At 48.3% G+C, this 14195-nt stretch overlaps 2 protein-coding genes across 3 annotated transcripts in view; both read left to right on the plus strand.

The window, feature by feature from the left end:
• Positions 1 to 14195, plus strand: part of kiaa0586 (KIAA0586 ortholog) — a 206722-nt gene that overhangs the window by 33740 nt on the left and 158787 nt on the right. The window lies entirely within an intron of this gene.
• On the plus strand, positions 5068 to 8854 carry irf2bpl (interferon regulatory factor 2 binding protein-like). Its single transcript, XM_035416325.1, has one exon. It carries the CDS (start codon positions 6135 to 6137, stop codon positions 8139 to 8141), a length of 2007 nt encoding a protein of 668 aa, XP_035272216.1. The 5' UTR covers positions 5068 to 6134; the 3' UTR covers positions 8142 to 8854.

The raw sequence follows: 14195 nt of genomic DNA on the forward strand, positions 1-14195 counted from the left end.
GTGATGCGAGCGATTTCCGTGACGCGAGCGGCTCTGTGACGCGAGCGGCTCTGTGATGGGAGCGGCTCTGTGATGGGAGCGGCTCTGTGATGCGAGCAGCTCCGTGATGCGAGCGGCTCTGTTATGGGAGCGGCTCTGTGATGCGAGCGGCTCTGTGATGCGAGCGGCTCCGTGATGCGAGCGGCTCCGTGATGCGAGCGGCTCTGTGATGCGAGCGGCTCCGTGATGCGAGCGGCTCTGTGATGCGAGCGATTTCCGTGATGCGAGCGGCTCTGTGATGCGAGCGGCTCCGTGATGCGAGCGGCTCCGTGATGCGAGCGGCTCCGTGATGCGAGCGGCTCTGTGATGCGAGCGATTTCCGTGATGCGAGCGGCTCCGTGATGCGAGCGGCTCTGTGATGCGAGCGGCTCTGTGATGCGAGCGGCTCTGTGATGCGAGCGGCTCTGTGATGCGAGCGGCTCTGTGATGCGAGCGATTTCCGTGATGCGAGCGGCTCCGTGATGCGAGCGGCTCTGTGATGCGAGCGGCTCTGTGATGCGAGCGATTTCCGTGATGCGAGCGATTTCCGTGATGCGAGCGGCTCCGTGATGCGAGCGGCTCCGTGATGCGAGCGGCTCTGTGATGCGAGCGGCTCCGTGATGCGAGCGGCTCTGTGATGCGAGCGATTTCCGTGATGCGAGCGGCTCCGTGATGCGAGCGGCTCCGTGATGCGAGCGGCTCTGTGATGCGAGCGATTTCCGTGTTGCGAGCGGCTCCGTGATGCGAGCGGCTCTGTGATGCGAGCGGCTCGGTGATGCGAGCGGCTCTGTGATGCGAGCGATTTCCGTGATGCGAGCGGCTCTGTGATGCGAGCGGCTCCGTGATGCGAGCGGCTCTGTGATGCGAGCGATTTCCGTGATGCGAGCGGCTCCGTGATGCGAGCGGCTCTGTGATGCGAGCGGCTCTGTGATGCGAGCGATTTCCGTGATGCGAGCGGCTCTGTGATGCGAGCGGCTCCGTGATGCGAGCGGCCCTGTGATGCGAGCGATTTCCGTGATGCGAGCGGCTCTGTGATGCAAGCGGCTCCGTGATGCGAGCGGCTCTGTGATGCGAGCGGGCTCCAGGTCAACGCCAGGTCGCGGCGCAGGAGCCCGGTGCTGCATTTGCGGTTGGCCCACCCGGGTCTGGGCTGGGCTGCTTTTCCACAACGCGTGACCCGCGGGGCTGGGACAGTTACGCAGAGCTAGGTTTGAGGGGCGGGACCCGCTCTGGTGACAGAAACCAGAGCACCTGGACTCCGCAGTGATGATGTCATCAGGCTGCTCAGGGCCACAGACCTCCATCTGGGAGAGGGGGCTTTTGGAAAGGGGGGTAGGGGGGTGGGGGGTGTGAGTTGCAGGGACCGGGGTGTTGTTTTCATATCCATTTGCAACAGACAGTATGGATCGCCTGAATCCCAGGGGTTGCATTTACACAATGTGTCTTTTTTTCTGCTATGCATCGTAAATTTCGAAGTGCAAAGTAATGTTCCTCTCAGCTGAAGCAATTTCAGTGCAAGTCACTGCTGTGTGTTTTAAGGTGCTCCATCATCTGAGCTGAGGTGTAAGAGGCTCTTCCATTGTGGGCCCTTGTGTAAATAAACGCTGACCTCTATCGCACAGTAGCCAGACTCGTATCGCTGTGCGCAGAGCACTGTGTATGTTTCCAGTGACCTGTATAATTGTATGCTTTTTTTTTTTTACAGTCGGTTGGCAGTTAAAATTAGAACAGGCTTCACCGATGCCTGATCTGAGATCCGAGAACCTTATCTAGAGTGCGCGCCCCGTGCAGGAGAGGCGATCCAAAATGGCCGTGCTTCGGCTCTGCAAGTGTCAGCCATGTGTGGAATTTCTCTGCCGCGGATCACACACAGGAGGAGCTGGACAAAGAGAGGCAAAAAGGGAGCTCAGAGGGGAGGAAACAAACAAGGGAAGCAAACGCCAAATGTATCTACGAGTCACAGCTGCAGTGCTGCTTTAGTGCGTGTCACAGTCTTCATGTATGCCTGTTTCGGTTTCATTTAAAAACATTTTAATACCGAATGCTGCGCGTCGGCAATTCGGCCAAACCTATTCATTTAAAAAAAAAAAACAAGTTGTTCGTTTCTATTCCGAAGACGCTGCCAGAAAATGCTATAGTGCTTTTTCAGAATCTTTATTTCCATGTCAGACAAAAAAAAATAGAACATTAAAATGGGCAAAAAGAGAGTGAGAGAAAGGGAGAAAGCAGTCAGGAGGGAGGGAGGGAGGGAAGGAGAGGGAGGGAGAGGGGCCGTAGATCACAAGGCCATTCTGATAGACTCTTATCCCCATGGCAACGGCAGTGGCATTTATCAGGCCTGCTCTGAGGGTAGGTAAAGAAAATCTGCATGCACATGGCAGCCTGCCAGCGTTTCAAATGAAAGAGCACTTTGAACTGCTGCCAAGTTCGGGGAAGGAGAGGAGCTGTCAGCCCTGCTTAATGCTGGCAGTTTGTACTTGGCAAGCCTCGCCTTTTCCCAGAATCCCTCGGTCTGGCAGCCCGCCAAGTGCTTAGCGGAAGCTAAAAATTAACCCGTGCGATTGACTGCGGCAGGCTGAAAATTTTCCACATGGAGGTTCTGATAAACAGAGCTGGAGTGGGAGGCGTCGCACAGCGTGTTGGTCTGGGGGGCGCACAAACGGTGAGAAATCTCCCAGCTTAGCCACGGCAAAAGGGAGAGGGGGGAAGAACGGGGAAAATAAGGAGTTTCTTGCTGTTCGTATAAGGCTGCAGCAATGAAGCAGAAAAATCTCACCGAGGTGTTGATTCACTCTCTAATCGCCGTGAGTGGGTTGTGTACGATCTAACATGAGAAAACATTTACAATTATTTCAACAGAATATGTTGTTTAAAATAAAGAGCTCATAGCTGCTGCTGTTTCTTTTCTTTTTTTCTTTGGGGGGGGGGGGGGGGGGGGGGGGTGTGGGTTGTCTCCCAAATGTATTTTAATTGATGTCTGAAGCACTTCACAGAAAAGTCTAACAAAGACATTGTGTGCACAGGGCTGTGATTGTCAGTGCAACTGGAGGATTTTAATGAGAGCGCGCTTATTGTGAGTTGAAATCGCACCGCACCAAAGTGCTTGGTGGGAGGCTATTATTAGTGATGGGACAATTGGCACAAAACGCATTTCTCTCTTTCCCTTTTCTCTCCTTTATTTTTAAACCGTGTACGCCAGCAAAAGGAGTCTGCTCCCTCTTCCTGTCAGTCACATGCGAGCGCGATCGGGCTGGAAGTGTTCTGCAACCTCAGCTCGGTCAGAAGTGCCTGCCGCTCGCTCGCTCTAAAGCAGACCAGGAGTCTGAGCGCCAGGCACCCCTACAGCTTCTCATTTACCTTTCATTTCTTTTTCTGTATAAACCTTTTCAAAAACGTGTGTTGTGCTTTAAACCTCCGTTCCTGCATTTCCACATATGAAGCCATGTTACTGGCTTCAGTCAGCATTCTTCGTTGATTTTTAGCTCTGACTGATATCAAGCATTCCTTATGCAAATTACAGCACACTTTTCCATGTCTCATTTCTTTTGTCAGGCATATTTATTTCAGTTTATTTCTTTTTTTTTGGCAGGCAGCCTTATGCAATGAAATGCACGTATTAAATAAATAATAGTAATACTGAGTAGTAATTCAGTACATTGCATAGCATACACTAGGGCAGCAACTGGGCATAATCGTTGGGAACAAAGCTTGCAACTGAGGTTTTTGGTTTGATTCCCCCGGTGGGTCACTGCCATTGTAACTTTGAAATTGTAGACACTTAATCTGAATTACTTGACTAAATATCCATTTGTAAAATGTACTATAGGTGAAAATGGTGTAGGCAGCCCATGTTACTGTAGATAAGAGTATGTTAAACGCGAATGCAAAAAGCCGACACAAAGCCAATGTATCAGGTTAAAGGGACAAATCGCAAAGTCAGTAAGCTCCAATGTAAATCATGACCATCGTCACCAGTTTTCAGCTATTACAAACGCTAGTAAATCACACTACGGTGTGGCAGACCATTTGGCTAAGATTGTTATTTCAGTAGTCTACACTGAAGTCACCACCAGCTCGACACAGCCCCGGGATGACTCAAAAGGCAAACTCCACATTCCAAGCGCATGCATTTTGCAGAAATCCAGCCATACTTGGCATCCTCTCTCCCTTGGTGGAGCGAAACCGCGACTTGGAGTATGCAGAGAGCGCAATAAATAACTCCGTCCCCCTCCCGGTTTGCTTCCCCCCTCTCCCGGTTGTATAACAGGGGAAAGTTTTGTTCCACCTCGCGGCCGTTGTTAATCAGGAAGGGAGGCCCGGGGGAAGGGGGGCTAACCCGCTCTTGGCTCTACATTTAGGTAAACAATAAGCGAGTCAGGAAACCCAGCGTGTTTGAACTCTCCTAATGTTTGGCAGATTTGAAAAGCAGCGTCTGTAGTCACGCAAAGAACTCTGGGAGTTCGTGCGGAGGAGGCGCGCTAAAGCCAAGACAAGGCAACACGATTAAATAGTTTTTAAAGTGGCGGTCAGAGAGGGGCCAATATTCTTCTGATGTCTGGTGTTGTTTTGCATTATTGCGACATCGGCAGACAGAAGCGTCCGTGCAACGATAGAGCGAATGTAGAAATGAATGGTCACTTAGCTAATTTCTAGCAACTGACCGTAGTATGATACAGAGTCGCTCTGTTGCGCTGTTTTACATAATAAAATCAGAATAGAATACATTTTATAAACTCAATCCTAGTCCTGCTGTCTTGGTGTAAACATTTTGTGCGTGGTTCCAGAAATAAAAATATTGTTCTTATCAACCATTTACTGTGATTTAATCTTTTTTTTTTAAAAGCCCCAGCACTTTTTTCGGTCACTCTCACTGGGTATGATATCGTCTGCATTTATTGTTGCTAAAATACTACTCTTGTAAAAAAAAAAAAAAAAAAAAAAATTGAAAGGGTGGGAGGCGTTGGCTTTCCCCCTAAAGGCGCGGCGGGATTTTGTAACATATTCGAGGGAAATAATGCCGTGGTCAGCAACGGTTAGGAAATGCAATGCAGGTCAGTCGGTGACCCCTGCAAATCTGGCTAAACACGCATTCCTAGAAACAGTGGCATGCAAGCGCCTGTATTTCTGGGATTCATAGTCCCGTAGTAATACGATCCATTATTAATTCTTCGGTACTGTATGTTCGCGAAGAAACAACATTCGGCGAGACCGCCTGCTTACAGTTCGCTGTAGCCTAATTGTAGTTTGTACTATTTAGCTGTCGGTTATATTTATGTCTACCAGCTGCATTGATCATTCAGTGTTTGTTTTGGTTGGGCTGACTCTTGAAAAAGAAGGCAAGGAAGGGAAAAGGGTAGCGCGGAACCTCCATTCATTAAAGACCGTCGACAATGGCGAATACTATAAATTACATCCTAAATTAACTGAATGGTTGTAACAAATGCGCACGCATTGCAGCAAAACAGATTTTGCGATTCACATTTTAGATTATGGTTACTTGCGTTCATGCTCATATTTCAGTCTGAAGCGGTTCACTGTAATTATGCTGATGTAAGCAAAAATGTAAGCTTAACTACGTTATCTCAGATTCTTTGTTTTTCATAAATTTGGCTAAATTGTATGCCTGTATTTTACATAAATACAGGCAGACATTGTGAACACGCTTGTGGTCAAATAAATAGTAACTGCTAGCAAGTGAAACAGTCCGCAGTATTCTGTAATATGATCAATGTCTGTGCAGTAAAGTCATTCACAACACAAGAGGGGAGTGGTTGGAGCATGCGCTTTAGCAAAGCAACAAGTGGCATGTCAGTTTGTTACAGAGGAACTGCGGAACGTGTGCTGACGTCACGGCTCCAGCCAGGTGGCATTCCAAGTGGAGAGAGAGGACGTGGAGTCACAATCAGAATTCCAAATCAGAATGCAAGTCAGAATGTGAGGCGCGCGTGTTGTAAATTTGAATCCTGCAAGCTACGATCCTCAGTCACACACATTTTGCGCGGCACAGGAGATCAAGCAAAAGAAGAGCTGTTAGTTGCAAAATAGCAGGGTCGATAAGGAGGATTACAGAAAGAGGGACTCAGAACAAGGAAAAAGGACCGAAAAGGGCAATCAACATGTCTTCTGCACAAGTGTCTTCGTCCAGGAGACAGTCGTGCTACCTTTGCGATTTGCCCCGCATGCCGTGGGCTATGATTTGGGATTTTACGGAGCCAGTCTGTAGGGGTTGCGTTAACTATGAAGGCGCGGATCGGATCGAGTTCGTGATAGAAACTGCACGGCACCTGAAGCGGGCTCATGGTTTTCAGGAGGGGAGATCCCCCGGACCACCACCGCCGCCCGCAGTAAAAGCTCAAGCAGCAATGTCATCCAAAGAGACCGTTCAGCTCAACCACGTGGACGGATCGTCTAAACAACAGCAACCGGGGATGGACCGCTACTCCCTCAATACCGATAGACCACGTTTTGATTACCCGGGCATTAGCGCCCATGCTGGCAGGCTTCCGAACGGCCTGAGTGGACCAAATGGTTTCCCAAAAACGGACGATGGGCCCCCTGAACTGAACAGACAAAGCCCAAATTCGCGAAGGAGCCACGGTCTGGTTGCAGTCCCCGGTCAAATGACCGTGCCTCCAAATCTTCTCCCGCAGACAATGCTGAATGGCCCGCCTGCCGCAGCGGCCATTGCTCCGCACGGTCTGGCGAACCGACCACCTCCGTCATCCAGCATGGGACCCGCGCTGTCCATGGCTTCTCAGTCCATGTCGGACGTGGGCAAAAGACCGGGCTCCGTTTCCAGCACGGACCAGGAGAGAGATCTGAAGGAGAAACAACGCAACGCCGAAGCTTTGGCTGAACTGAGCGAAAGTTTAAGAAACAGGTCCGAGGACTGGGCAAACAAACCGAAACTAGTAAGGGAGACTTTGATTACTCTTTCAAATAGCACTCCTTTTAATGTGAGGTTTAAAAAGGACCATTCTCTCGTGGGCAGAGTGTTTGCTTTCGATGCCATCTCAAAGCCAGGAATGGACTATGAGTTGAAAATATTTATTGAGTACCCCAGTGGATGTGGAAACGTGTTTTCCAGCGCATCTGGTGTCGCTAAACAAATGTATCAAGACTGCATGAAAGATTTTGGTCGAGGGCTTTCTTCGGGTTTCAAATATTTGGAGTATGAGAAAAAGCACGGCTCTGGAGACTGGCGCCTTCTGGGCGATTTATTGCCCGAGTCGGTTCGTTTCTTTAAAGAGGGATTGGGTACTGAGATGTTGCCCCAGCCGTACATCGATGCCAGCTGCCCTTTGTTGCCTACTGCTTTGGTGAATATCCCTCGTGCCTTGCCAGCAGCTAGTGCTCCGAGGACTGGCATGAGAAAACGCAAGGCGTCTCCTGAACCCGATTCCGCAGAGGGGGCTTTGAAATTGTCCGAAGAACAACAAAGGCAACAGTGGATGGCTAGCCAGAGCGAGGCTTTGAAACTGACGATGACATCTGGTGCATTCGGAGCCTCCCACGGGGTACCCCCACCACTCGGACCCAGCCACCCTGTGCATTCCAGCAGGACCACCCCTCCCGAGACTGCCCCTCAGAACGGACAGTCCCCCATGGCAGCCCTCATGTCTGTCGCAGATACCCTTGGCAACGCGCATTCTCCAAAGGACAGCAACTCCGTTCACTCAACCACGTCCACGCGACACAGCAGCAGCAGCCCAGTTTCCCCAGCCTCTATATCGGGTCAGCGGCGCTTGGCGTCTCGCAACGGAGAAATGAACCTGGCCGGTGCACCGACTCAATCCAGCACCCACCCTGGCATGGATCAAGGTCACCCTCAGAGCATTCCAGACTCGCCCATGGCTAATAACGGGCCACTGTGCTGTACCATTTGTCACGAACGTTTGGAAGATACCCACTTCGTTCAATGCCCGTCAGTTCCCAACCACAAATTCTGTTTCCCTTGTTCTCGAGAGAGCATCAAAGCACAGGGAGCCACTGGCGAGGTGTATTGCCCTAGCGGAGAGAAATGCCCCTTGGTAGGTTCAAATGTGCCTTGGGCGTTCATGCAAGGTGAGATAGCAACCATTTTAGCTGGGGACGTTAAAGTAAAAAAGGAGAGAGACCCTTAGATGTATGCTTCCTTCTTAAACGCTTAACGAGTCAAGTATATATATCCATGTTGTGAATAAACTGACATGATTAGTCTTATGTACAGAGACGTTACTTTCTTCATATGTTTCTATATTTTGAAACAAGGGTACAATTCTACTTCATTTGGAGGAGGAAGCCGTTTTAGTTGTCAGACGTTATTGACTGGTTACTGAATAACATTTAATTTCTATGGCAGTTTGTTGTCTAGGTACAAAGTGAAAGCACTTAGCAATTACTGCTGTTTTTCCATGCACTTTTATTGATTACCAAGGCCAGTGTTGACACTCATAAAATACAAACCTATTTTACAAAAGTGACATGTTAGTTAAACCCCAAATTCTGGAAAAAAAAAAAAAAAAAAAACTAGGTTAGGGGGTGAGACAAAGGGGGTAATGCTTTCGTTTATTTCTGCTCTTTTGATTTTAATTTTGGGTTGTGTTGTTTACCAGGGTAATGTTTATTTTATCTTGTGATCTGAGTATACGAGTATATTTTACTACGTGTTTTTTTCTTTTTAATCTTTCTCTCCTTTTTTGCTTTATTGATTTATTGATGCACGGATGCTTAAGAGTAGAGCAAAATGCTGTACATGAACATATTATGCTCTGTTTGTTTATACCTTTCTGTAGTAACAGAAGACTGTAACGTGCCTTGGAGCTGAGTAAATTGTAATAAATTCCATTGATATTAACACTTGGTGAGGAGTGGGTTTGTTCAACACGTGTAGTTATATCCACTGTGTTTCTGTAACATTTCACTGAAACTTGAATTCGACTCCTTGCCTCTTGTTGATCAGTAACGTTAAACAAAAAGCAAATGTACTGTAAAAAGTGGCTGTTACTTCAGGAGTTATAAATAATCTATTGTTCGGTCTCACCTAAACTGCTACGTAGGTTTCACTTTCTCTTACGTAACCCGCAATCGCATACAGTTGCTTATTTACAGTATTGTCAATGGCTCATTTGGCTCGAGCAGCGGCAACTTGGTGGTGCCTTAGCCCTTTACAGACTGTATACACTACCTAAACTTAAAAGTGAACCTTTACGTGAATAAATGAGCTGGGAAGAAATTGCTAATCGTGGCCACTTGCCTGTTATTTACCTGCAGTGGTTATTTATAGCCGTGCCATTTTGCTGAATTGACTCATGGTTTCCACACGATTGGGTTAAAGTGTTGTAGCGAATAGCTGTTTGCTAGGCTTTTGTTTTCAACACAGCGATTTAACGGTGAATTGTATATAAAAACACGCTACATTTGCAATAGTACACGCACACCAAAGCTTATGTGCTCTAGCTGATGAAAAAGAAATTATTTGCAAGCAATTTCTTTAACCGTATTGGTATATATAGTCCTAACCAGATGGTATGAACTAGTCTGGGATTGAGTGATATTTCCGTATATGGTTCGTAAGGCACGTATGCTGCTGTCTGCAAAGGTTTCATTTGTGTGGACTCATTGTCTCGCAGTCAAGCCAAATGGGTTGCGGTAACATGCAAATAGCTGTTAATCAGTCTTATGGGTTGAAAGGTCAGTTTCATCCACACCTCGGCGTCAGCGTTTATTATGTTGTTTCCTGGATTCACGCTTTCCCCCAGCCAATTATCATCAGACGAATACACTTGAAGATAAACCAATTTCAATATTGAATGTAAAAATCCTGCTCTTCTCATTTTGTAAAAGTTATTTATTTACCGGTGGGAGCTTTAAATGGGGGAACATTTTTTAAAAGTACATTTAAACCCTTGATTGTTCTGTAGCCTATACTCTTTTGTTTTGTCATTTTGTTTTTACCAAGCATGGCTACTGAAGTAAGGACCCCCGAAGGCTGCTGTTACCATTCGTAGTCTTGCGTTTCACATGATGACATTATTGCTGTTTTAATCGCCATTGTTTTATGCAGTACAAGTAAATCGTTTTCACCATAATAGTGGGATATCCGACAGGACTTAGCTTTGTATCGGTCATTGGGATGAAATTTCATATGAAACTCATAAGTTACAAAGATAATAGCACCTCCTTATATGCTGTTATGTAAAATGCACAGCTGCTTATGGGTGGCCCTGTTTCTTCCTGAAATGCTTGAAATCACACAACAATTGTGTGTCGTTGTGTTTATACATAAACACACGATATACATTTATTTTCTGTAATTTGAAATGGGTTATTTACTACCCTGTCTCAAGTAGTTAAATTTTCTAGAATATATTATTTTTCTTTTTCTTCTGTTTACTTGAGGAATCACAACGATGTGACTGTCAAAACAGGCTAGAATTCTGCCAATCCCTCATTGACTGTTAAAATATTTTTTGAAAAAAAAGAAAGAATATTTCTCTATAAAACTACAGTGAAATGTACCTTGTTTAATGTGTCAGTTCCTTTCATCACAGATATCATTTACATTTTGTAATAAAAAATAATAGGCAGAGTGGAATAAAATTGAAGGCATGTACATTTCTGGAGTACAAGAAGATTTTCACTCAATCATATAATTTGTCATTACTAATGATCAGACCATTATCCAGCATTACATAGATATTTTTCTTGGCAGTTCTGTGATTTGCTAGTTGGTGTGATGCTGAAAATAAAATGGAATGAGAGCAGCGTAACTGAGGTCAGGGTGAGACCGGAGCGATGCCGTCGGCATTGCTAGTTTGCTCGTCCAGCGTAGGAAATCGGCCCAGTCACATTGGTGAACTCTCCCTCTCTCTTTGGGCTGTCCTTTAATGTAGCGGGAGTCGGGTGCTTTTCTGCAGCTGTTCTTTCTCTTTGAGATGGTTTGAGTACGAGGCTCAGGCATCACTGCTGTGCCTCTCTCTCTGCCGTGTCCCCCACCCCTGTTTATTCTGTTTGTGAAAACAGAACCGCAAGCATGAGATGGCTCTGCGGGATATGCCCTTCTCTTGGGATACGGCAGACAGTCATGTGACCCCGCCCCCGCACTTCATTGGCTAACCCGCGGGAAGGATTGCCTGTTGGTGCGTGCCTGTTGCCATGAGTCAACCCAGTACTCTCGTGCTGTCATCAGACAGCCTGGAGTCTTCTGGGAAAAGTGGTTTTCCACGGTATCCGCGGTTACCAGGTTATTCACGTGTGGCAAGTGGCCATGAGAAAGTTTGAACATGCAACCATGAGCTGTGTAGCCAGGGAGCTCTGCATTCAACCTGTAGGCTACCAGTGAGGGGCTTTGGGACCTGGAGCAAAATAAAGATCAGTAGCTGGTGGCAATAAATGGGATTGAAGCGTTTTTCGATTTGTAGGCCGAACTGCATGCTGGCACATGTCACGCCACGTGTCATGGAGAGAATTGGTTTCTGAGGGTATTTGGGGCAACTGCAGTCCTTGACTTGGTGCACACTGCTGGTACTGATAACCATCCCTGGTTGTGTTACTGTGTGGAGTATTTGTGGTCATGTGTGTCAGTGCGTTGTGTCACTGTGTGCAGACCAAGCAGGCCTTTGATGTATGCTAGTGTGTGCAGGCTGAGCCTGCTGTTTGATGGTTGTGTTGCCATGTGTAGGGTGAGCTTGGTGTTGGTGTTTGTTGGTTGTGTTTCTGTGTGCAGGGCGAGCTTGGTGTTTTGTTTGTTGGTTGTGTTGCCATGTGTATGGTGAGCTTGGTGTTGGTGTTGTGTGTGTGTTGGTTGTGTTGCCGTGTGTATGGTGAGCTTGGTGTTGGTGTTGTGTGTGTTGGTTGTGTTGCCGTGTGTATGGTGAGCTTGGTGTTGGTGTTGTGTGTGTTGGTTGTGTTGTGTTGCTGTGTGCAGGGTGAGCTTGGCGTTGTGTTTGTTGGTTGTGTTGTGTTGCTGTGTGCAGGGTGCGCTTGGCGTTATGTTTGTTGGTTGTGTTGTGTTGCTGTGTGCAGGGTGCGCTTGGCGTTGTGTTTGTTGGTTGCGTTGTGTTGCCATGCGCAGGGTGAGCTTGGTGTTGGTGTATTTGTTGTTGCCGTGTGCAGCGTGAGCTTGGCATTGGTGTTGTGTCTTTCGGTTGTGTTGTGTTGTGTTGCCGTGTGCAGGGTGAGCTTGGCGTTGGTGTTGTGTTTGTTGGTTGTGTTGTGTTGTGTTGCCGTGTGCAGGGTGAGGTTGGTGTTGTGTCTGTTGGTTGTGTTGTGTTGTGTTGCCGTGTGCAGGGTGAGCTTGGCGTTGGTGTTGTGTCTGTTGGTTGTGTTGTGTTGTGTTGTGTTGCCGTGTGCTGGGTGGACAGGCGGTCGTGTTGTGTCTGTTGGTTGTGTTGTTGTGTTGCCGTGTGCAGGGTGAGCTTGGCGTTGGTGTTGTGTCTGTTGGTTGTGTTGCCGTGTGCTGGGTGGACAGGCGGTCGTGTTGTGTCTGTTGGTTGTGTTGTTGTGTTGCCGTGTGCAGGGTGAGCTTGGCGTTGGTGTTGTGTCTGTTGGTTGTGTTGTGTTGTGTTGCTGTGTGCTGGGTGAGCTTGGCGTTAGTGTTGTGTCTGTTGGTTGTGTTGCCGTGTGCTGGGTGGACAGGCGGTCGTGTTGTGTCTGTTGGTTGTGTTGTTGTGTTGCCGTGTGCTGGGTGGACAGGCGGTCGTGTTGTGTCTGTTGGTTGTGTTGTGTTGTTGTGTTGCCGTGTGCTGGGTGGACAGGCGGTCGTGTTGTGTCTGTTGGTTGTGTTGTGTTGTTGTGTTGCTGTGTGCTGGGTGGACAGGCGGTCACGCCCCTGAGAAGAGTGCGTGGTCGCTATGCCAGGAAATTAGCGACAGCACGGCCCATTTAGCTCCACATGAGCTAGAACCCTAAAGTCTCACCATGCCAGTGAATTTCAACAAGCTTTATTTTTAAGCATTATTTTTTATCCTGGAGAAAACCCCCATTGAGTCTGTCATCTGAAGGGAGCACTGGCTGAGGTACAAGTGCAAAGCTAAAGAGGCAACGTTAGAAGCCCCGACACCAAGCAAAGACGCTCAGTCTGCCCTGAACACTTTCTTTCAGGCCCATTTACCGCCGCTGCCCCAACGCACATGCGTTTGGCTTAAGAGGTCCTCGCTGTGGGTAACCTGATACCGTGCCGCCCCGTCACCTGTTTACCCTGCTGTGTTCTCACCAGAGCAGGTGAGGTGAGCTCTGCACCACACTCCGGATAATGCAGGTGGATGACAGCGCTGACATGAACAGTCCCCATCAACAAGAGGGAAAGGGGGAACCCCACTCCACCCAGGAAGGGCCTGCCGCACACGGCTGGAGCCAGCGAGCGTGCATGTGTTTGCATGGACGAGCAGATGTTTTTGTGAAGTGTATGTATGTGTGTGTGTGTGTGTGTGTGTGTGTGTGTGTGTTTGTATGTGTGTATGTGCGCGCACGCGTCTTTCCATGCATGCATGTGTGTGTGTGTGTGCACGTGTGTGTGTGTGTGCGTGTTTGAGGGCGTGTGTGTGTGTGTCTGTGTGTGATGGTGCACGTGTGAGGGTGCAGGTGCACGTGTGTGATGCTGTGCATGTGTGCGTGTTTGCAGGTGCACGTGTGCGTGTGTGCGTGTTTGAGGGTGCATGTGTGTTTGTGTGTGTGTGTGAGGGTGCACGTGTTGGTGTGTGTGCATGCATGCGTGCGTGCCTGTGAGTGTTTGAGGGTGCGCGTGTGCATGTGTGTGTGTGTATGTGCCTGTTTGAGGGTGCTCGTGTGTGTGTGCGTGCATGTTTGTACATGTGTGTGTGTGTGCATGCGTGCATATGTGTGTGTGTGTATGTGTGTGCGTGCATGCGTGTGTGTGTATGCGTGTGCGTGCATGTGTGTGTGTGTGTGTGTGTGTGTGTGTGCGTGTCTGTGTGTGTATATGTGTGTGTGTGCCTGCATGCATGTGTGTGTGTGTGTATGTGTGTGTGCTGTGGGTTAGTTGGCGGTGGCAGGAGTGAGAGCCTCCCTTAGGACACTGCTACTGAGGCCTAGCTCTGCTGCCACTGATATTTTTAGCTGCTCCATATCTCGGCTGCAGCCCTGTCCCTGATTCAAAGTAGGCTCTGTGCTGCCGAGGGGATGGGAGCCCTGCGCTGCGTCTTCAGAGGGATCAGCTCCAGGCTGCCGCCGTGGCC

This window comes from Anguilla anguilla, chromosome 1, assembly GCF_013347855.1.
Source record: "Anguilla anguilla isolate fAngAng1 chromosome 1, fAngAng1.pri, whole genome shotgun sequence".
NCBI classification, from domain to species: Eukaryota; Metazoa; Chordata; class Actinopteri; order Anguilliformes; family Anguillidae; genus Anguilla; species Anguilla anguilla.